This window comes from Pongo pygmaeus, chromosome 6 (assembly GCF_028885625.2).
Source record: "Pongo pygmaeus isolate AG05252 chromosome 6, NHGRI_mPonPyg2-v2.0_pri, whole genome shotgun sequence".
Lineage (NCBI taxonomy): Eukaryota > Metazoa > Chordata > Mammalia > Primates > Hominidae > Pongo > Pongo pygmaeus.
Genome location: NC_072379.2, coordinates 50,223,371 through 50,244,687, shown reverse-complemented (window position 1 = coordinate 50,244,687; position 21,317 = coordinate 50,223,371). Strand labels below are relative to the sequence as shown.

Genomic DNA, 21,317 nt, shown 5'->3' with positions numbered 1-21,317 from the left:
CAGGGTTTTACCATGTTGGCCAGGCTGATCTGGAACTCCTAACCTCATGATCTGCCCGCCTTGCTGGGATTACAGGCATGAGCCACCGGGCCTGGCCTGTTTCCTGACTTTTTAATGATCACCAGCCATTCTAACTGGCATGAGATGGTATCTCATCGTGGTTTTGATTTGCATTTCTCTAATGACCAGTGATGATGAGCTTTTGTTCATATGTTTGTTGGCCGCATAAATATCTTCTTTTGAGAAGTGTCTGTTCATATCCTGTGCCCACTTTTTGATGGGGTTGTTTGGTTTTTTCTTGTAAACTTGTTTAAGTTCCTTGTAGATTTTGGATATTAGCCCTTTGTCAGACGGATAGATTGCAAAAATTTTCTCCCATTCTGTAGGTTGCCTGTTCACTCTGATGATAGTTTCTTTTGCTGTGCAGAAGCTCTTTAGTTTAATTAGATCCCATTTGTCAATTTTGGCTTTTGTTGCCATTGCTTTTGGTGTTTTAGTCATGAAGTCTTTGCCCATGCCTATGTCCTGAATGGTATTGCCTAGGTTTTCTTCTAGGGTTTTTATGGTTTTAGGTTTTACATTTAAGTCTTTAATCCATCTTGAGTTAATTTTTGTATAAGCTGTAAGGAACATAAGCCTCCTATTCTGTTCTGTTCTGTTCTATTCTATTCTATTCTATTCTATTCTATTCTATTCTATTCTATTCTATTCTATTCTATTCTATTCCATTCCATTCCATTCCATTCCATTCCATTCTATTCTATTCGAGACAGAGTCTCACTCTCTCATCCAGGCTGGAGTGCAATGGCACAATCTCGGCCCACTGCAGTCTTCACCTCCCAGGTTCAAGCGATTCTCCTGCCTCAGCCTCCCACGTAGCTGGGATTACAGATGCCTGCCACAACGCCCCGCTAATTTTTTGTGTTTTTAGTAGAGACAGGGTTTCACCATGTTGGCCAGGCTGGTTTTGAACTCCTGACCTCAAGTCATCCACCTGCCTCAGCCTCCCAAAGTGCTAGGATTACAGGCATGAACCACCACCCCCTGCCATTAATTTAAAGATAAAGAAAAAAAGAAACCCGTGAAATTACTATGGAAGTCTTAATTCCCATCTAGGATTAAGAGTCTTAGCATCCAAAGACCTTTGGAGAAGTAAAGAACCTTTGGAACATTCCTAAAGGGCAGAGATGAGTGATGAAGATGACACTGATGATGATGGCCACAGTGTGAAAGTGCAGAGTCCGTAAGGAGTGTGTTTGCACCCCACACAGCTCCTCCCTCCTCCTAACTTCACTTCAGTCTCCACAAACTCGCCACTGCATCTTGCTCTCAGTTTCATAATAGCCCTTGCAAAGGTTTTTCTGGGTTTTTGTTTGTTTGTTTGTTTGTTTTTGTGCTCCCTTCGCTTATCTGTAACCATCTTGCTCAGGAACCATGTGGTTGGTATTTTTGGGGCACATGGAGAGGCTAACAGAACCAGCAGTCACTCATGGTGGGAGAGCACGTGGGTGTCACTTACCTTGGTTCTGTAAAAGCAGCTAATAATTAGCTGGTGGCGGGGGCTGAGTAAATGTCTCCTTGTTTGCTTTCTGCCTTCCTCTGCATGATAAGAATGTTTAAACAAGGGTGCACCGTCATCCAGAATGCCTTCCTGGCCCCCATGGAAGAAGAATGGGGAAGAGCCACCCTTCAAGTGGCACACTGTGGCACAGGAGCAGGAAGCCCATGGCTTCTCTTGACAAGGAAGGGTGGGACCTGAGCATTTAGAACAGGGCTTCCTTACAAAGCTCTGAATGCTAGGCATGTGGCACGGAGTGGGCATGGCCCACCAGCCCCGGCCCCTCCTGGGAGGAAAGTTGACCGATGTACTGACCTCTCTGTCAAATCTGGGTCATCAGGGCCTATGTGACCCGAGGCATCAGTGACGAAATTGACCTCAGCAGGGTGGTGACTGTGCAGCTCCAGGGAACTCACAAATTGGAATGCATTTGGTGCATGCGTACACACACACACACACACACACAAACACACACACACACACACACACACACTCATGGGTCGATTGGTTTCTGTTTTCTGAGTGTCAGTAAGTGACCCAGCCATGTTACCTTTCTGAGCCCTGGTTTCGCTGTGTGTCGAATGGGACTGTTATTCCCAACTTCCCAGGGCTGTCATGAGGACTGAATGTGAGCTGTGATTGGTGCCTGCCATGTCCTTGGTACTTAGTAAATGTTGGTTTCCTTTTTCTCCCCATTCCTCCCCCTGGCTTTTTTTAAAAAACAGGACTCAGGCGCTAACCTCATCATAGCTTCTTGGCCACCTGTGTCTTCTTACCATTGTTGGATTTACCCAAATTAACCTCTTGGGATTACTGCCTAAGTAAATAAGAGCTTAAAAGTGAGCTCTTACTCCAGGCAGTTTAGCAAGGGGTCTTTAGGTGGAGCTAACATGACAATTATCACAGAGAAGGAGGGAGAAAGGGGTTTTAATGTTTATGAGACTCATATTTCCTCTCTCAGTTGTATGCTAGCCACTCCCTCCTGCCTTTTCCTCCCAGAGTTCTAGAATCATGCACTTTTAGAACTACAGGCGCCCTGGGCTGGAGTCATCTCCCCCCATCCCTTTACTTAACAGATGGGGAGACTGAGGCGCAAAGATGTTCAGTGATGTGTGCAGGGTCCCAGAGCTCCTCTGTGCTCCTCTCCTTCCACCCATAAATGTGGCCCTCTGAGGAAACCTCCAAAGCTACGAGGGAGCAAGCCCAGCTCATTCTTTCATTACTGGAAAAGGATAATTGCTCACTGAGCCTCTAAGTGACCCAGGGAATGGCCTTCCTCTTCTCCCTCCATGAGCTCCTGGGCCTCTAGGAATGGATCCTAGAGGCAGTGCTGTGGCAGTGTTGTGTGAGGGTTCAAAGTGGCCCTGGAGCCCCAAGACACACTGCTCCCTGCCCTACCTTGGGCCTGCCCCCTCTGGGATGCATACCTGCATTTGCATTGGAGCAAAGGTAGCTACACCTTGTCTTGGCTCTGCAGGAACCCAGCTCTTTTCTTTGAAGGGCATGAGCCAATGAGAAATCTTCTGTCTCATACAGATTGAGGGAGAAAGAAGGTTGAAATACTCCTTGCTCTTGCTTTATGACCATGTTACATCCAGTGTGTGAGCTCCTGTCTCAGCCCTGAGGAGAGCCAGGGCCTGTACAAGCCACTAAGAACCATGAAGTCCCTTGGCACTCAGTAGACCTCAGCAGAGAAAGTGTATTTCTGCCCTGTAGGCCGTGTGGCCTTTAAAAATATCAATATCTTGATATTTTAAATATCCTAGAAAAACTTTGTAGTAGGCTTCTTTGTTATATTTAGAAGGCCAAACATGGTTAATATTTAGTTTATACTTGGACATAATTTGGCTTTTGCGTTCTCACTTTTCTCATAGAGTAAATTGACTTTTATTTTTATTTTAAGTTCTGCGGTACACGTGCAGGATGTGCAGGTTTATTACATAGGTAAATGTGTGCCATGGTGATTTGCCGCACCTATCAACCCATCACCTAGGTATTAAGCCCAGCATACATTAGCTATTTTTCCTAATGCTGTCCCTCCATTGACATTTTGTAATGACCCCAGGCATTCCTCGGTTTCAGCCCCCGTGTGCTCGCCCACAGATATCCTCAGGTTCAGTGGCTTCTAATATCGGTTGTTAACATCCCCATACACAAGCTCCTGGCATGCAGACACCCTTGCTTACTGTTCACATTTCTAAAAATGTTGCCTCTGTCATTTGCCCTGTGTCCTATTGTATTCTAATGAAAGTTCAGTCTCCTGACCCTTGCATGGCCTAAGACAAGGGCTTCTTTCTTCTCTGGTAAGGATTTATCTTTTTAAGGAGAACTCACCTGTGCATCTTCATCCACCAAAATAGATTGTGTTTTCAGTGCTACCGCTGAGAACACACAGGAAAGCGTTACCATTTGCAAAACTCATTGTCAAAGGGAAGTCACGTCCAGAGTCAGGAAGGCAAGTGAAACACCCACCTCGGTGTAGCAGCTTCATCTGGAAATTTGACCTGGAGGGTTCAAAATGAAAACATGCCCTCCCCACCCATCCAGGAAGCAGGATGAGGATGGCCATTCGGAGTTTACTTTAAAATGCTTACCAGTACTATTGATATTCTGCCACCAGCTGTGTGGTCACCATTAGCAACACATCTTTATAAATTGCTCAGAGTCCCAGGTTGCATTTTAATTTCACTGGAAGGGAAAGACTGAACTTGGTAGGTGGCTGGACAGACCACTGAGTGGAGTTGGAACACCTTTATTATTATTATTATTATTTTAATTTATTTATTTTTGAGACAGAATATCACTCTGTCACCCAGGCTGGAGTGTAGTGGCACGATCTCGGCTCACTGCAACCTCCACCTCCCGGGTTCAAGCGATTCTCCTGCCTCAGCCTCCTGAGTAGCTGGGATTACAGGCACGTGCCACCACGCCCTGCTAATTTTTGTATTTTTAGTAGAGACAGGGTTTCACTATGTTGGTCAGGCTGGTCTCGAACTGCTGACCTCATTGGGATTACAGGCGTGAGCCACCGTGCCCGACCGACCTTTATTATTTTTATTTCCTAGTCAGCACCAGATGAATTATGGAATATTCTATTCAGAAAGAGGGAGGAGCCAAAGTAGGAGAAAAAAAAGTCCAAAGGTCCACAAGCAACAAATCAGTTGGTTTCAAACCTCAGAACCCTTTGTCACTGCAGAGGTAGCTGATCCAGGGCTGACCCAAGATGCAACACAGCCCAAGGGTGTAGCCAAAGTAGTCTTTCTTTTAGGACTTGGCATTTCTAAATGCCAGCACCTTGTACATCTCATAGATTGGAGTTTAAATATCTGACTTTCAGAGGCGTTTGAACCAGAGTGACTCTATCTTAAATAGGGGCTGGGTAACCTACTGAGGCTGAGACCTACTGAGCTGCATACCCAGGTGGTTAAGGCATTCTAAGTCACAAGATGAGGTAGGAGGTCAGCACAAGATACAGGTCATAAAGACCTTGCTGATAAAACAGGTTTCATAAAGAAGCCGGCCAAAACCCACCAAAACCAAGATGGGAATGAAAGTGACCTCTAGTGGTCTTCACTGCTCTTTATACACTAATTATAATGCATTAGCATGCTAAAAGACCCAATTTTACCCAATTTGATCTGGTGCTGGAGAAACAAATCGAGCTCATTGGTAGCTCTTATAACTGATTCTGGGAAACTGGGATCCCTAGGAGAGATTCCACTGATTCATTCATTCAACAAATGCCCGTTGCGTACCTACTGTGTGCCATAGTGTGGTGGGCTCAGTATATTGCCTCATTCATTACGTCACAATGTTATCTGTTAACAGCCACATGTCAGAGGCGTTTGAGATACAGGGTCCCGAGAGAGCCAAAATAGTATTTGTTTGTTTGGAAGAATAAAAGCTGTCTTCCCAGGCCACAGGAATTAAAACTAGGAATGCTGAATCAGCAATTGTCTAGCCTTGCCTGAGCTTCTCAAACTGTGGTTTAGAATTGCTTGGGGGAACTTGTTAGAAGTACAAACCTTGGCCAGAACCTCAAAGAACCAGACTCAGTCAATCCAGGATGGGGTCCACCAATCCAAGGTTTTAAAAACAAGAACCAGATGGGGATAGGTGATGAGTTAGCCACTGGGGATTCAGAAACCCGAGAGGGTGGGGTGGCAGTAGTTGGGCTTTGCAGACCAGACTGGTCTGGGACACTTTGTGATGAACACAAACCTTCCCTCTTCCATTTTGACCTTTCTGCCCTGGTGGGCTGCTTTTACATAAGAGTATTATTTCTTTTGTGGGCAAAGCAAAAAGTGTGAGAACCAGCTGCTCTAAATAAAACAATTGAAGGTGGAGTTCAGATTGAGAGCTCTCAGAGGATGCTTTTGTTTTCCTTTGAAATTTTTGGGAGAAAGGAGCCAAAGATTCAGTAGAAGGGGCCAGCCCCAACCCTTCTGAATCTGCCCTGCCTCCCCTTTTCCACCTGTCGAGGCCAGGAAGTAGAGCAGCAGGAACCAGCCCTGAGTTCAGACCCTCCCGCTAACTGTGTAACCTGGAATTTGAACTCGAGCTTGGGCTTAACCTTTCTGTGCAGCACTGTGCTCATGAATAACTGGTAGCAGTTACCTCCTGTGGGCTGTGCTGGGAATAATAAAGACGGTGTGTACAATGGCATCTGCCTTGGTACAGGTCAACAGGAGGGCTCTAAACCAGGATTCTCCAGCTTGAGAAGCTCGTAGCTCAGCTGGGGTCTTGAGAAAATGATGCCGATTCTGGTGCAGCAGGTCTAGGGTGGGCCTGAGAGTTTGCATTTCTGGCAGGCTCCCAAGTGAGGTTGATGTTGCTGGTCCATGGACCACACTTTGAGTAGCAAGGGTCTGAAAGGTGCTCACCTCCTTAGGTTTTCTGTGACTAGTTAGTGCAGATAGCTAAGTTAACAATTCTTTTTTCAGTCCTAAAAATAGAAGAAAATACTTACTCCTTCCTTAACTCTGGTCATGAAAATTAGGACATAGAATGCTTATAGCCATAAACACTTATCTCCCTCGTTGCTCAAGTTATTAATTATCCCCAGTAACGTAAATACTGAAGAAGAGGCAGAGCGAGGGGTCGGTGATCTGCTCTGTGGGCTGAGAGAGGTTATTAAGGACAGGGCTTCAGGCATACAGAATAAAGATGGCCTTTAAGGGTCAGGGATTCTGCTTCCTTAGTGCTCCTAGAGCTTACCTGTGAGTGAAAAGTTTTAAAATATTAATAGAAAGCAAAGAAAAATAAGAATGTCTTTTCTTCATCCATGAAATCAACTTGAACCTATCAGAGTCATCTAGAGGGGCTGTTAAAATGCAGACTTCTAGGCCCCATCCCTGAGAGTCTTTAGTTAAGTAGGTCAGGGGTAGAGCCTGAGAATTTGCATTTTGAACACATTCCCAGGTGACACTGGTGCTCACACTGTGACCAGCTCAAAAGACCACCTGTGACAGCCATGAGCATGGGAATCAGTGCTGTCAGCCTGGGCCACCTCTTCAGACTTCCGACCCCTCCCATCAAAATGGTGTTGCCAGGAAGGGGTTTTTCTAAGCTCAGGTGGGGTTTGGGTATGAATGGGAGATACAACTGTCCTCAGGTATCTGAAGGTCCTCCTGGGGGTTAGGAGAGATTAGATTTCTGGAAAAGGAGAACGATCCTGGGGGCACCACTCCCTGCACACAGGGAGTCACAGCACCGTGGTGTGTTCCTTCTCTAACCCCAGGGCTGGGCCTCTCTGATCTACCTGGTTGGCTGATCCCTTGGTGGGGGGTGGAGGGGAGGGCGCTTCTTAAAAATAGAGCTTTCCAGGGTGCATCCCAGGAGATTCTGATGAGCAACCAGCTTTGGGACCCCCTGCGAGGAGAACAGCGAAGCACCAGCTGGGCATTGGAGAGCTGCTCTGTTTTTAATGATTCTTGGATGCAGCACTAATGATCACTCAGCAAGCAAATGATTCCCCGGCAGGAAATGGGACCCTTTGTGAAGTACATTTCCTTGCAGGATCCCTAAAGTTATAGTCGATAAATTACGGCTGCATCTTCCAAAGTGTTTTATTTCCCATCTGAGGATGGCTTCCAGCCAGGAGCATCTGGTCAAGGGGACTTATCCAGGGTAAAACCCCACCTTCTCCGCCTTCCCCACTCCCTCACCCCTGTCAGCGGTGACTCCACAGCCACTCTGCTCTGGGCTGTGTTGAAAGTAGAACCTATAAAAGTCACGGTTGAGCAAATTCCAGAGAGAATGCTTCCCAGACAAACTCAGCAGCAGAGAACATATCTGTATGCAAAGAGTCAGGTTACAATGGAGGCGATTACTTGGATAATAGCCTAAGGAGAAATTCCCGCCACCCCCACTCCCCGCATCCCCGCCCCCTTTCCCCGCCCCCGCTTTGTTTGTCATACTGTCTTGCACAGATTTGAAGACTGCAGTCTTGCCTTGAGTTTTCTGATTCACCAGCAGATGCTTGAGAGCATCACTGGGTGCTGTGCTCTGTGCCAGGTAGGGGTTTATAAAGGAGACTCAGGTACAGTCCCTGCCCTGTGGAGTCCACTGCTGGAGAAAGATAGATGCTTACATGACTAACTGTAAAAGCAGCATCACTCCTAGAATAGCCCATTTCTAAAGTAGACCTCCCAGCACTCTTCCTCCCCTTGCCTGGTTTCATCTTCCCCACAGCACTTGTCCCTCTAGAAATGACTGGCTCAGTACTCAGTAATGAAGTACTGGTGCTTCATCTTCCCTCTTACAAATAAAGCAATGTGAGGGGAAAGACCAGACCTTTAGACCCTGGCCTCTCCCAACCATTGGATGTGGGCTGCCCAGGGGGCATGAGAGTGGCTTTCTGCAGCAGAGGCGTTGGGAGGCTCTGCTGAGAGGGTGGCTGCTCACACACCACCAGGATCTGGGGCAGAGGCTGGGGGAGGACCTGGGCGGCCACAGCAGCTCTTAAACCCAAGCGTGCATCAAAATCTTCCAGTGGGTTTGTTCAGGCACAGATCGCTGGGCCCACTTCAGAGCTGCTGATCCAGTAGGTCTAGGATTTCTAGCACGTTCTCAGGTGATTCTCTGGCTACTGGTCCCTAGACCACACTTTGAGGACCACAGAGAGGAGCATCAGCATGGCCATGACAGTGAACTTAGTGAATACCTGCAGGGTGGGTCCAGTGACGGACTTCTTAGAAGCTATGCCAGTGACCCCCGTGAGAGAAGACAGGACTCTGAAACAGGCTCCAGCAGTGGGGCTGGAGAACAGAAAGGAAGCACCCCAGACACATGTGACAGTGGAATCAATGCGCTGGTGGGAGGCGAGGAAGGAGTTCTAGCAGCGGGAAGGGTGGAAGTGCTTTGGACCAAGATGGGCACTGGGTGGAGGAAGGAATAATGTGTTCCCTTTGGGACCTGCTGCTGTGAGGGGCTAAGGAGACCTCCAGGTGGAGATGTTAAGGAGGCAGTGGGAAGTGCTTTTAAAACTCAGGAGAGCAACTGGCGACGGGTACAGATGCTGGGGTCTTCTGGATAGAGGTGTAAGCTGCCTCAGTGGGGCTGAATGAGAGTCCTTAAGGGGAGAGAGCGGTGATGTGCTCGGAAGGAAGCCAAGAGGCTCTCACTCATAGGGGTGGTTAGAGAAATAAACGAGTGGAGTGCTCCAAGGCTTGTGAAGGACAAGGGGGGGTGACCCCAAGAGAAGAGTTTGTTTTTGAGGCATGAGTTAGAGGAGCTGGTCTCCATACTTTGAAGTGGATAGTTGTTCCACTCCTCATCCTACTGTGTGCAATTTTATTTTGCCTCAGTGACAGTCACTTTACAGCCATATTGGTGAAACATGCATTAGCAAAAGAAGTGCATGCCGCGTGCACGTGTATGGGTGCAGCAGCAGCTCTCCACAGCAAGAGGTAAACAAGACAAGCACTACAGTGGTTCAAGTTGAAGCTGGAGGTCATTTTTTGCCCCTCTAAGCTGAGCCCTGAAGAAGAAAGTCACTATGTATCCATCTTGTTACCTCTTTGGATTTGATGCTGATCCAGATCCTCCTGGGACCTTCAATCCGCTGCTTTTACGAGGATGAAAAGGATTCTGATGACTTTTTTTGAACTGTTTGGGCAGGAATGCTACAGAGAGAATCAATTTCTGTGAACTGAGAGTCCCCAGGTGATAATTTGGTGTTTCACACACAGGCAGTTTTCTTTTTAATGTGTGGTGCTTGTTTAGTCGTCTGGCTCTTGCAAACCCTAGTGTTTGAAAAACAGGGATGTAGTTCAGCAGTGTCTGAATAAGGCTGATGACTCAGAATCATGCAGTGCTTGGCTTCTCAGGCCGCCGCCAGCCGGGACTGCTTTAGGCGCGGACCCACGCTTCTGACCTGTGCTCTGTCTTTGCAGTTCTGCACGGAGCTAAACCAGCCGACCCTGCCCAACATCCGCAAGTGGAAGGGGCCCCGGGGATGCTGGAAGGCTGTTGTTGCTGAGAAGCCCTCGAATCAGCTCCAGAAGGTACCCTCGTCTGCAAAGCCTGGCTTTTCCCTTCATTTAATTTATACATACTTTTCCCCTAATCAAGGGCATTTAAAAATTTCCTTTGCCAATATCCTTGGTTCAATTTTGTATTTCTGCCCAATTTTTAAATCCTTGCCATTCATTTCCAAATGCCCTGGTTCTCGTTTCACGTTTAGATTGGGAATGGAGTCCTGCCAAGATGGAAATGAGAGCTTAGGGTGTTGGGAGGAGAGGAGAGGAGAAAGGCAACAAATGGGTATTTCTGTCCTTTGTCCTTCTAATCCCTTCGCCACAGTTCTGTCTTCTGCCAAGTTTGTGCAGAGCTCATTACTCGTTGACTGAAAACTTCAGATTCATCTTAGTTCACACGTGAAGTATTTGCTTCTAGTGGTAGAAATTATGCACATAATTTCAACATAGAAATGTTCTATTGAAATGTTCAGCAGATTTTGGTTTTGAATTTTCTTTCATCAGTATCACCCATATGATCAAGTAAGGGTAAATCTCTGTAAATACACGTTTTCCCTCATATTATTATTCAAGGCCAGATTTATTCACCTTGCAATGCTTAACATCAATGGAGTTTTAGATTTTTAAACAGACTCCTGATAATAACCAGGGGTTGAAAATGTATTATTACATAATTTTCCTATAAATGCAGATTTTTAAATCCCTAGTATACCTAACATGCTTACAAACACATGTGATTTATACTTAATATGATTATGTTTATAATGTAGGCTCTTAAATCATAAATGTATGCCGGATTAAAAGTGACCATTTTTTGACAGTAAGCCCCTACTCTCTTTTTAGCTACTACTTAAAAAGGTGCATGTAAATCTTCTGTCTCTGGGTTTTATGTTTGGGGGTGTAAATGGCTCCTGCAGCTGACAGTGAGTCAGCATGCATTCAGAGAAGGCTGGAGATAAAGCTGAATTTGAATGCATCTAGTTCAGGGTTCTCCCTTCCAGTCCACATAGAAATAATAAGAATAATACCACCTTCCTTTTTTGATCGCACTTCACATGTATGTAGGTGTCTGAGCTTCACAAGCCTTTTATAGTCCATTCAGCACTGTATTCATTCATTCAACAAATCATTAATGAAAGGTGGCTATGTACCAGGCATTTTGTTTCATGTCAGATACACATTGGTGAGAAAAACAGACCCAGCTATCCATGCCTGCGTGTTTTCACTCTTTGCAAGACACGGTGGGGATCCCAGCTGGAGCCTGACCTGGCCCCTCCTGCAGGGAGTGCACAGCCTGTTGAAGGGCAAGACAGGTAACTCCTTTCCAGGTCAGGGTGTCAAGGTCATTGGAAAACAACATGAGGTTGCAGGGAGACCCGAGTTCCATCCAGCAAAACCTCTCGGCCTCAATTCCTTTATCTGTAAAATGGGAGCGATAGCCCTTTCTTAGCTCACCTATAGGGTGGCTATAGGATTTTAAAAGATACTATGCATTGGAATGCATCATTAACATAGCACAGGCCAGGCAAGGCGGGATGGGCATGAGGTTGCAGGCTGGCCGCCTGCAGTGGACTGAGAGAGCTCATGCCTGGCTCTGGCTGCGGCTGGGTCCATGTCTACCCAGTTGTTACCATGCAGTATTGTGGGCCCAATGTGGCCAGACCTCCCAGTTTCATTTTAATGGAAATTTCCTAAATTTTAAAGATGAATGGATAATCCAAAAAAATTTAAACACTATGTGAATCAAACAGAATATATCTGCAGGTTGAAAATGTTCAATCTCTGTCCCTAGACAAACATAAGAAAGTGGGCCATTTCTTCGATGCCTGAAATTCTGCCCAGGCATCTTTTCCCCAGCTCCCTAGGGCTTACATGATAGCCAGAGGGGTGGTTTCCAGCTGTGAAGATGAAGACCTAGTAAGATGAAATGATTTGACCACAAGCCACCCTTTTGCAATGTGAGGTGGTGCTCGGACCTGAGCCCAGTTCGCTGTCTCTGTCTGGAAACCTTGTTCCTCCGGCTGCTGTTCTGGAGGAGAGGCGAACACCTAAGTCAGAGGCATTGGGAAAGGCTCCCAGGAGGGGGCAAGAAACCAGCGGTGGAAGGAGCAGCACGCAGGGAAGTTGGGGTGGGGAAAACAGTGCTGAGCAGGTGAGGGAGGCAGAGGAAGGAGTAGGCCCCACTGCAGAGGCTTCCCCTCCAGGGCCATCGGGGAGCCCCTGAAGGCTTTTGGGCGGAAGATGACTTGAGTGATGCTTTAGGTAAGTTACTCTGGCACCATGGCTTGGGAAATGGCAGATGGAGAGATAATCCTCCAAAGCCAACAGGGCAGTCATACCTCCCTCCACACTGGAGGAAGCTGAGGTTTAGAAAAACTGAGTGGCTCGCCCAGGGTCCCACGGCTAAGTGACTCAGGTGGGACTCAGGCCCAGGTCTTCTCGTTCTCAAACCAGCACACTCTCCAGGGGGTGGGCAAGGAGATAATTTAAATATAGAAGTGCACAGCATACAATACATTCATTCCCTCCCTCCCTCCTCCTAAAAACACGCACATTCAGACAAGGCGTGTGGCTTAGACCAGAGCTGACCCTGGGGACTTTGTGGTGGCTGCTCAGGAGGGTGGTTGTGCAGAGTCACTTCCCCTCCTTTTGCAATGGGGAAGAGTGGTGACGAGCACTGCTGGCCTCTCAAATGACATGCAGATGGCTCCCAGGCAGCGGGTGCTGAGGAAGCATTCTCGTGGACAGCAGAGGCTGTGGTGGGGTGGAAAGGAGAAGTGTGTCTTCTTCCACAAGCCCCCAGTGGCGGCAGCAGCAGTGCAAAGCAGGCACATTCAGAGCAGCGGGGTTTAACACCCGGCACTAGGACTCTGCCCCACCGCCAACCCTGGCACCTCTGACCTAAGCTTCACACCTCTGCCGTGGCCCCATCCGCCTGCGGAGGGCCCTCAAGCAGCCCCAAGCCATTAGGTCAACTGTGACCTCCCCTCACCCAGCAAACACTGAGTGGGCTCTTACTAGGTGCTGGGCACCATTTTTGTAAGCTGCAGCTAATCAGTAAGCAAAGCCCATCCGTTGGAGTTATATGTTTTAGTCTCAGCATTGTGATCAGCTGTGGGATTTCAGGAAAGTCACTTAACCTCTTTGAGCAGCAGTGTCCTCATCTGGGAAATGGGAGCATGAATTGCTACTTCATGGGATGTGATGATTCTGAAGATATCTCCGCGCCTCGCCTGGGCTTCACCCACCTCCCCGCAAAGACAGAAGAGCCCAGGCCACCCTGTCTGTATGGAAAGCTCTGAAATTGGCAATATGTGAAATTATATGGGCTGGGGAACGGCAAGGGAGAGTGGCTGTGGCTTTCGTGGTGTGTTTTTGGTTTAGAAACAGCTTGAGCCAGAGTAGGGACTACTGCCTCTCGGTCTCTCTGGCCTGTCTGCCTCCTTTCCCCAGGTGGCGCTAGGACTCTGGCACTGAGACTCTGTCTCCCTCTCCGCTGCAGGGAGCCGGGTATGCAGGATTCCTATGGGATGCGGCGGCTGGCGTGGAGCTGAGAGATGCTGGCTCACAGGAGAGCTCGCCCAGCAACGGGCACGGGAAGCTGGCGGGCCCCAGCCCATACCTCGCGCGGTTCAAGGTACCCGCTCCACACCGTCTGTGACGTGGAATCCGCTTCTTTCTAAAAAGGAAAGAAAAGGGCTCATTTTGTAATACCATGAGTAAGAGAGGTCTTGTCTTTTTGCCTTGATTTCAGCCTCTCATGGTTGGAGATTTTTGTCTCTCCTGGGGCTTCCTTGGCAGGTGAACTTGTCCAGGGCAGAAATGAAAGGGATTTTGAGACTCTCAGCCCCAATAACTCTGGCATCTGAGCAGGAGAGAGGGGAAGGAGGGAGACTCGGTATAGCTCCTAAACTTGACCCTCATTAGAGTCTCCTGGGGAGATTTTCCTACAGTCAGGGATTCCTAGACCCCACCTCAGACATACAGAATTTGGGGGATTATCTGGATGGCCTACTTTCCAAAAGCCCCTTCAGTGATCCTTCACCTTCCTGGCAGTGGTTCACAAGGCCAGGTGTTAGGGAATGGCTGGATTCAAGGGCAGCAGAACTGGCCTGAGGAGCCCCTTCTTATTGGCTGCATCTCAGGCCTGATTCCTTTATTGTTAGGGTTAGGGTTAGGGTTAGGGTTAGGGTTAGGGTTAGGGCCTCTCAAGGGGTCGTTTGGGTTTGGAAGGGATTCAGGAGGAGCTCTGGGCTGTGGGCCAGGGGCAGTCCCGTCACTGGCATTGCCCATGTGGGAGTCTCTGTCCCCCCAGCGTCTGGGAGCAGCTCAGCAGATTGATCGAGCGCAGTCTCTCTGGTTCTCCCCGGATGCCCTTGGGAAGTGTTAATGAACTGCAAAATGGTCAGCAGCTGGGCAGCAGAAGCCAAAGCAGGTCATGAAGTTGGCAGTCAGTGAGCCTTATCCCCGCGGTCCTTGACTGTGAGCTCATAGGCCAGGCAAGCAGGTCCAGTGCCTTGGAGCCCAGCAAGCGTATCGCCTCCTGGGCATGGAGACCCCCTGCTTTCTGTGTGCTCCAGGGCAGTTCTTGAGCCTGACAGTCACCTCAAACCCCAGCCCAGGAGGTGTCTGCCAGCTGAGGGTTGGGAGCAGCCCCTATGTTGAGGCTACAAGCCCCTGTGCCACCTTGCACACTGTGAGTTGATGAGGGTGGGTGTGTGCTCACCCTGGGGGTATCTGTCGCACCCAGCAGCCCCCTCATTCCTCTGTCTGTGATATTGATGGGGCTCTGTCTGCACATGTACACCTGGGGGTGTCCATGGGTCGTATCTGTGGTACTGATGTGTAAGTCAGCCAGGTATCACCTTTAAGCCTCCTAACACCACCCTGGGCCCCTTTTTTAATGTCAAGTCCCTGTTCCAGTATTGGCCATGTGGGGTTATGGCCATGTAACCCCATGGGTGATACTGATAATCCAGTATCACCAAAAGGCAGGCTGTTTTTAAGGGTATAATGAGAAAATGCTGATCAGCCTAAATCCTGTAAATAAAGCAGCCCCCTAAACAGGCACTTGGCCTCTTGTACTTCATGTCACATTGTAGGCCTGGCAGGTGGTGCAGTACAGAGATGGGGCTCATCTCTTCAGGCACTGTGCCCCCCACCCGGCCTTAAGATGCTTTCTCTAGCAGGCAGAGCTGCAGCTGCAGAGCTCTTGGTCCTGGGTGCCGGCAAACTGGGACCACATCCGTAAGATAAGACGGGCACCCTCTACTTCCTGGGGGCTTCCCCTATACCCCTTCCCTTCCTGGCAGTGTTGATGTTGGTTGCCATGACAAACAGAAGGGCAAGACTGCTAAGCCCTGAGCAGCTGAGCAGTGCTGTGATGCCCAGAGACAAACTCTGACCCTGTGTTTCTGCACTTGCCCTTGGGGATGCAGGGCTGGGGCATGTCCTAGGCTGGCCAGGTTCTGTAAGCTTTTGGTTTGGACACGTCTGAAATTAGGTTAAAGTGAGCACTCGGGTATAGTGGGCTCCAGAGAGAAAAGAACACAGAGGGGCGTGTGTGGGAGGTGTAGGGAAGAGGAGGAGGCAGATCCCAGCAGTGGATCCTGGCAGGAGACCTCAGGCTGGCCCTCTGGAGAAAAGCCCCAAGTCTATAATAACAACCAGCTGTCAGAGTCACCTCCTTTGATTGATTGATTGAAATGGGGTCTCACTATGTTGGCCAAGCTGGTCTCAAATTGCCTCAAGTGATCCTCCCGCCTCAGCCTTCCAAAGTGCTTGGGGTTGTGGCTGGGTACAATAGCTCACGCCTGTAATCCCAGAACTTTGGGAGGCTGAGGCAGGAGGATTACTTGAGGTCAGGAGCTCGAGACCAGCCTGTACAACATGGTGAAGTCTCTACTAAAAATAAAAAAAATTAGCTGGGCATGGTGGCACACACCTGTAATGCCAGCTACTTGGGAGGCTGAGACAGGAGAATCACTTGAACCCGGGAGGCAGAGGTTGCAGTGAGCTGAGATCATGCCACTCCACCCCAACCTGGGTGACAGAGTGAGACTCCTTCTCAAAAAAAAAAAAAAAAAAAAAAAAAAAAGGTGCTGGAGTTACAGGCATAAGCCACCATGCCTGGCCTTCCACCTCCTTATATATAACTGCTTAGAAAGAAAGAAAAAAACTCAGACATTTACAGATATGCAGATATGCCCAATCTTTTAGGCTCTAAGTGAGGAGTAGGAGGTAGGATGTTAGGGGTGGACTGGTAGAACAAAATAGGCCTTGTTCCTGCAAGTGCCTTGGAAAAATCGAAGATGAAAGACCTTGCATTATTTCCTGGTGGTGTGAGCCAGCCTTGTTCTTGTTTACCATTGTCAACTCTGTGCACAAAGCTATTTATGAGTCGGTTGTAACGGATACAGGAAATATGAGCTTCTGAGCCTCTCCCTGTTGCTTTGTTTCCTGCTGCCTAGGTGGGAAGTCACGACCTGACCCTTGTTAACCTTCACCTGGCAGCCCTGACCCTCCTGGGGAGCGAGAATCCCAGCAAGAATCACAGTGATGGCCACCGGTTGGCGAGCTTTGCACAGACCCTACAGGAAACCCTGAAAGGTAGGACATTGTCTTTTGCTGCGGCTCGGCCACTGTTTTGCAGAGCAGCAGGGCTGCCTCTTCTGAGCCATCTCTGACCACTTGGGCTGGCTGTTTGTCAGCAATGTGAGTCGCAGGTACAGGGGACAATCAAACCTCTGGCATCTCATGGAGCCCAGCTGACCCTGCATGGTCACATCTGTGCCTCTGTGGACCTAGCATATGCGTTCCAAAGTGTCAGCTCTGTGGCTTTTTAGCCTCATTTAGATAGAAAGGATTAGGGGGGAAGAATGTAAGTGATGATGCCCTTCCCCGAAGACAGCTCATCCTGGGACCAGCTGCCTCGGGCATCACTCTGGTGGTGCTGCCTGCAGATTTGCATGTCCTCTTCCTGTGAAAGAGAGACGGGGGTGACAAGGGGAAGTGGTAAATTCCTGATTATTGGTGAATTGAGTTTTTCTCTCTGGCGGGATACAGAGCATGTTGAAGAAGCCCTGAACCTGTCAGAAATGCTGGATTTTAATCTTGTAGGACCTCAGGCAAGCCACCAAACCACTTCAGACCCCCATCTGATGGGGGACAGTACTCATCTCATAGCAGTACCCAGAGGGCTAAGTAACAGTGTCTGCAGCAATACCAAGCACATAGTAGGGACTTCATGTACATGAGTTGACTCTAAAATATGAGAAGAATTAAGAGAACACTGAAAAGAGCAGAATTCTGGCCAGGCACGGTAGCTCATGCCTGTAATCTCAGCACTTTGGGAGGCCAAGGCGGGAGGATCACTTGAGCCCAGGAGTTCAAGAGCAGCTTGGGCAACATAGTGAGACCCCGTCTCTACAAAAAATGAAAAAAATTAGCCGGGCATGGTGGTACACACCAGTAGTCCCAGATATTCAGGAGGTTGAGGAGGGAGAATCACTTGAGCCCAGGAAGTCGAGGTTGCAGTGAGCTTTGATCGCACCACTGTACTCCAGTCTGGGCAACACAGCAAGACCCCATCTCTTAAAAAAAAAAAAAAAAGGAGCTGAACTCCAGGACAAAGGGGGGCGATGCCCCAACTAATATAGATGGTTTTCTGCACTTGGTTTACCAAAAGAAAAGGATGACAAGGCTGTGAAGACTGTGATCTTATCCATCTGGCTTGATTTTTCAGAACACTGACCTTGTCTAGGTGAGTTTGTAGTTGGAGGCTTGGAATTCTCTTCTGTCTTTTGAGTCTGGACCAATATTCTCTAGCTTTCTAAGACTTCCTTGTTAAACTGGCCCCTCAAATTGGGAGATTCATGAAGATTTTACTACAAAAATATTTCAGTCAAACTATAGGCTCACATTTCAAAAGATGTATGTATGTATGTATGTATATGTGTATTTGAATTTGCATTTCTAACAAAAAAGATTTTTTATTGTGGTAAAATATATGTAACATAAAATTTACCATTTTAATCATTTTACATATTCAAGTCAGTGCTACTAATGTATTGACATTGTTGTACAAACATTACCACCATCCATCTCCAGAACCTTTTCATCTTTCCAAACTGAAGCTTGGTACCCATTCAACGATATCTCCCCATGCGCCCCTCCCTGCAGCCCCTGGCAACCAGCATTCTACTTTCTGTCTCCGTGATTGTGACTACTCTAGGTGCCCCATATAAGTAGAATCATAATATTTGTCCTTTTGTGTCTGGCTTGTTTCACTTAGCATAATGTCTTCAAGGTTCATCCATGTTGTAGCGTGTGTCAGAATTTCCTCACTTTTTTTTTTTTTTTTTTTTTTTTGAGACGGAGTCTCGCTCTGTCGCCCAGGCTGGAGTGACGAGGCACGATCTGGGCTCACTGCAAGCTCCGCCTCCTGGGTTCACGCCATTCTCCTGCCTCAGCCTCCCAAGTAGCTGGGACTATAGGCGCCCACCACTGCGCCCGGCTAATTTTTTTGTATTTTTAGTAGAGACGGGGTTTCACTGTTAGCCAGGATGGTCTCGATCTCCTGACCTCGTGATCTGCCCGCCTCAGCCTCCCAAAGTGCTGGGATTACAGGCGTGAGCCACGGCGCCTGGCCAGAATTTCCTCACTTTTTGAAGCTGAGTAATACCCCACTGTGCATCCATCCACCATAGTTTGTTGCTTATCCATTCATCTTCTGATAGACACTTGGGTGGCTTCCACCTTTGTCCTATTGTGACAATGCTGCTGTGAACATTGATGTGCAGCAGCTTTTCTTTTGAACCAGGACATGCCGTGACCAACGTTCTACTTTAAGGATGAGTCCTCAGGCTAAAAACAGTCAGAAGATGCTCTATCCAAGAAGCAGTTGTGTGGGAAATTGTCCACCTATAGTTAGACTCTGATCTGTAAAAAGGACAACTTGATAGCTTGTCACATCTGTGGACATTACTGTTGTTCTTGGTCTCAAACTTTATGTGGAAGCAGGAAAGATGCCAGCTCATAACTTCTTTGACAGCCTTAGGCAGTCACCATCCCCCCACCCCACCCCTGGTATCCAGGGAGTGGTCAGGATTTTGGCAGAAAACCTTGGGCAGGTTATGTTCCAAATTGCCAAGGTACTATTGACCCACAGCCTGGCTTGGCCTTGACTCGTCCGAGTAGGGACAATGACTCATGCTGCCTGTGTCCCCTGCTTGTAACTAGTACCCAATTAATTGTTAACTGGTGACACTCCAGACCCAGGGGTTCAGGAAGCGATTCAGCCTGCCCAGGTCTAACAAGGGTAAACAAGTCAGTAGAGGGGTTCAGCTAAAGCGAAGACAAAGCCTTCATTCCACAGCTTCTATCAGAGCAAACAGAACCGATGTGGTTAGCAAGCTCTGGGCCTTTCTGCCTTTGTCTGGAACAAAGGCTGACGTCAGTGGGGATATGCCAGTCCCCTAGTGGAACCTTCTTCTCTCAGACCTCACCGGGACTTGGGGACAGGGTCTCCCTCTGTGAACTGAACAAGAGTGAAACAGGGTGTGTAGTAACCCTTGACATCTTGGCAGATGGTCCCTCAGTGGGGACTGGTTCCTGTAGTTGTCACTGGCGTTTTATAAATCTAGAGACTCTCTGAGGAAGTCAGCCCACAACGTTCTCCCCTCACTGCTGGGAATCAAGGGAGCGACAAAGGAGCCCAGCCCAGGTGGGTGGCTTTTTAGGAAGATAACTCAGGCTCCTGTGCATCTACCTGTCATCACCGACACAGATTCAATCGGAAGAACATGAGTTGTAAGAAATCTGATGTGCTCATTCAAAAAGGGAACCGTTGTCACTCCTGAAGCTACACAGAGCTGGCTCTATTGACCCTTGACACCAGCATCTCTCCTGGTTTTAGAATTGTCTTTTTCAGCCCAGACCTTTGCAGGCCTGCATCCCAACGAAAACCTCCCTCATTATATGGGAACTTTGTTTTCTTTGATATTCAATGAATGCAGCATCTTTCTCTTTGTTCCTTTCCAAATCAAACTGCACCCTAATTCTGGGGCATTTGTGGTTCCACTTGTCTGTTGCTCACATATTTATTGAGTGCCTGCTGATGCACTTGGTGTGGCAGTGGACAGCAGCCACTTCCATGTGGTCTTCCATCCTAGCCCTTTGTGATGAGCCCTGGATTTGAGGCCTGGCCTGGTGACTTTGGGCAAACCTTCCCACCTCCAGGAGCCTGTTTCGTACCTGCAGAGGGGAGATGGTAACAGCACCTGCCCCATGGGTCGTGGCTGTTAAGTGCAGTGCTATCGAGGAAGTGGTCAGCACAGTGCCATGACTATTATTCAAGCTGGCACTGATTTCTCCAGGTGTGGGTGGCCCTGCAGGAGAGGCGTCCTTCCATCCCACCCACTGTCCTCACTCCTCCTGGAGGAGGACGCCATCTGCAATGCACATGTGCCCTCTGGTGGTGGCCCGAGTAGCTTCCCTTCAGATTCCTTTCCCTGCAGTTATTACGGAAGCACACCCGTGGCCAGGAAAAAAAGATTTGCCAAGTGTCTTGGATACATTTATGACTTCGTTTATGAACTACTTTCCCTAAAGCCTCCTTCACAAGGTGTGGCAGAAATGCCACCTCCTGCTGTGGGACAACAAGGGTCAGGCAGAGCCCAGGGGAATCCCGCAGAGCCCAGCTGGGGGGCGAGTGTTCTTTCAGTATTTCTACTCGCTTTGCTTGGAAAATACTTCATAACTATCCCACTTCCTCTAGGGTAAATCAGACTGTGGGAGAAATGTCTAAAATGCCTTAGGAGAAAACCTTTCCCCCTTGGCCCTGAAATCACTTTGTAGTTCTTATGCACAAATATTTAACTTCCACTGTGTGTCTCTCCCTGACAAACTTGTGAAGCTGTATCAGGAAACTGATCAGGAAGGGGGCCCAAACTACATGTGAGTGCCCCGTGCCAGGCGCTTCTGGTGGCTCCTCTAATCCTGACACCAACCTGGGAGGAAATGGCTTGTTCTTTCCGTTTTATAGACTAAAAGGCTTGCCCAAGGTCACGAAGCTGGGAAGTGACAAACTTCAAATTCCACACTCAGAGTCATCCAGCTGTTTTCTCTTAGAACCGGGGCCGAGAACCACTGTTTTCTTTCTTTCTTTTTTCTTTTCTCTTCTTTCTTTCTTTCTCTTTATTTTTCTGTCTTTCTCTTTCTCTCTCTCTGTCTCTCCCTCCCTCCCTCCTTGTCTTTCTCTCTCTCTCTTTCTCTCTTTC

The 21,317-nt window shown here is 48.2% G+C and overlaps 1 protein-coding gene across 3 annotated transcripts in view; it reads left to right on the top strand.

Annotated features, from left to right (window-relative positions):
• The window catches only part of EEPD1 (endonuclease/exonuclease/phosphatase family domain containing 1), a 146,275-nt gene that overhangs the window by 115,897 nt on the left and 9,061 nt on the right, over window positions 1-21,317 (top strand). For all 3 annotated transcript variants that reach the window (XM_054493705.2, XM_054493707.2, XM_063667394.1), the window contains exons 4-6: window positions 9,955-10,065; window positions 13,541-13,675; window positions 16,509-16,647. In XM_054493705.2, the coding sequence (XP_054349680.1) occupies window positions 9,955-10,065; window positions 13,541-13,675; window positions 16,509-16,647 (385 nt within the window). The remainder of the gene's footprint in view (window positions 1-9,954; window positions 10,066-13,540; window positions 13,676-16,508; window positions 16,648-21,317) is intronic.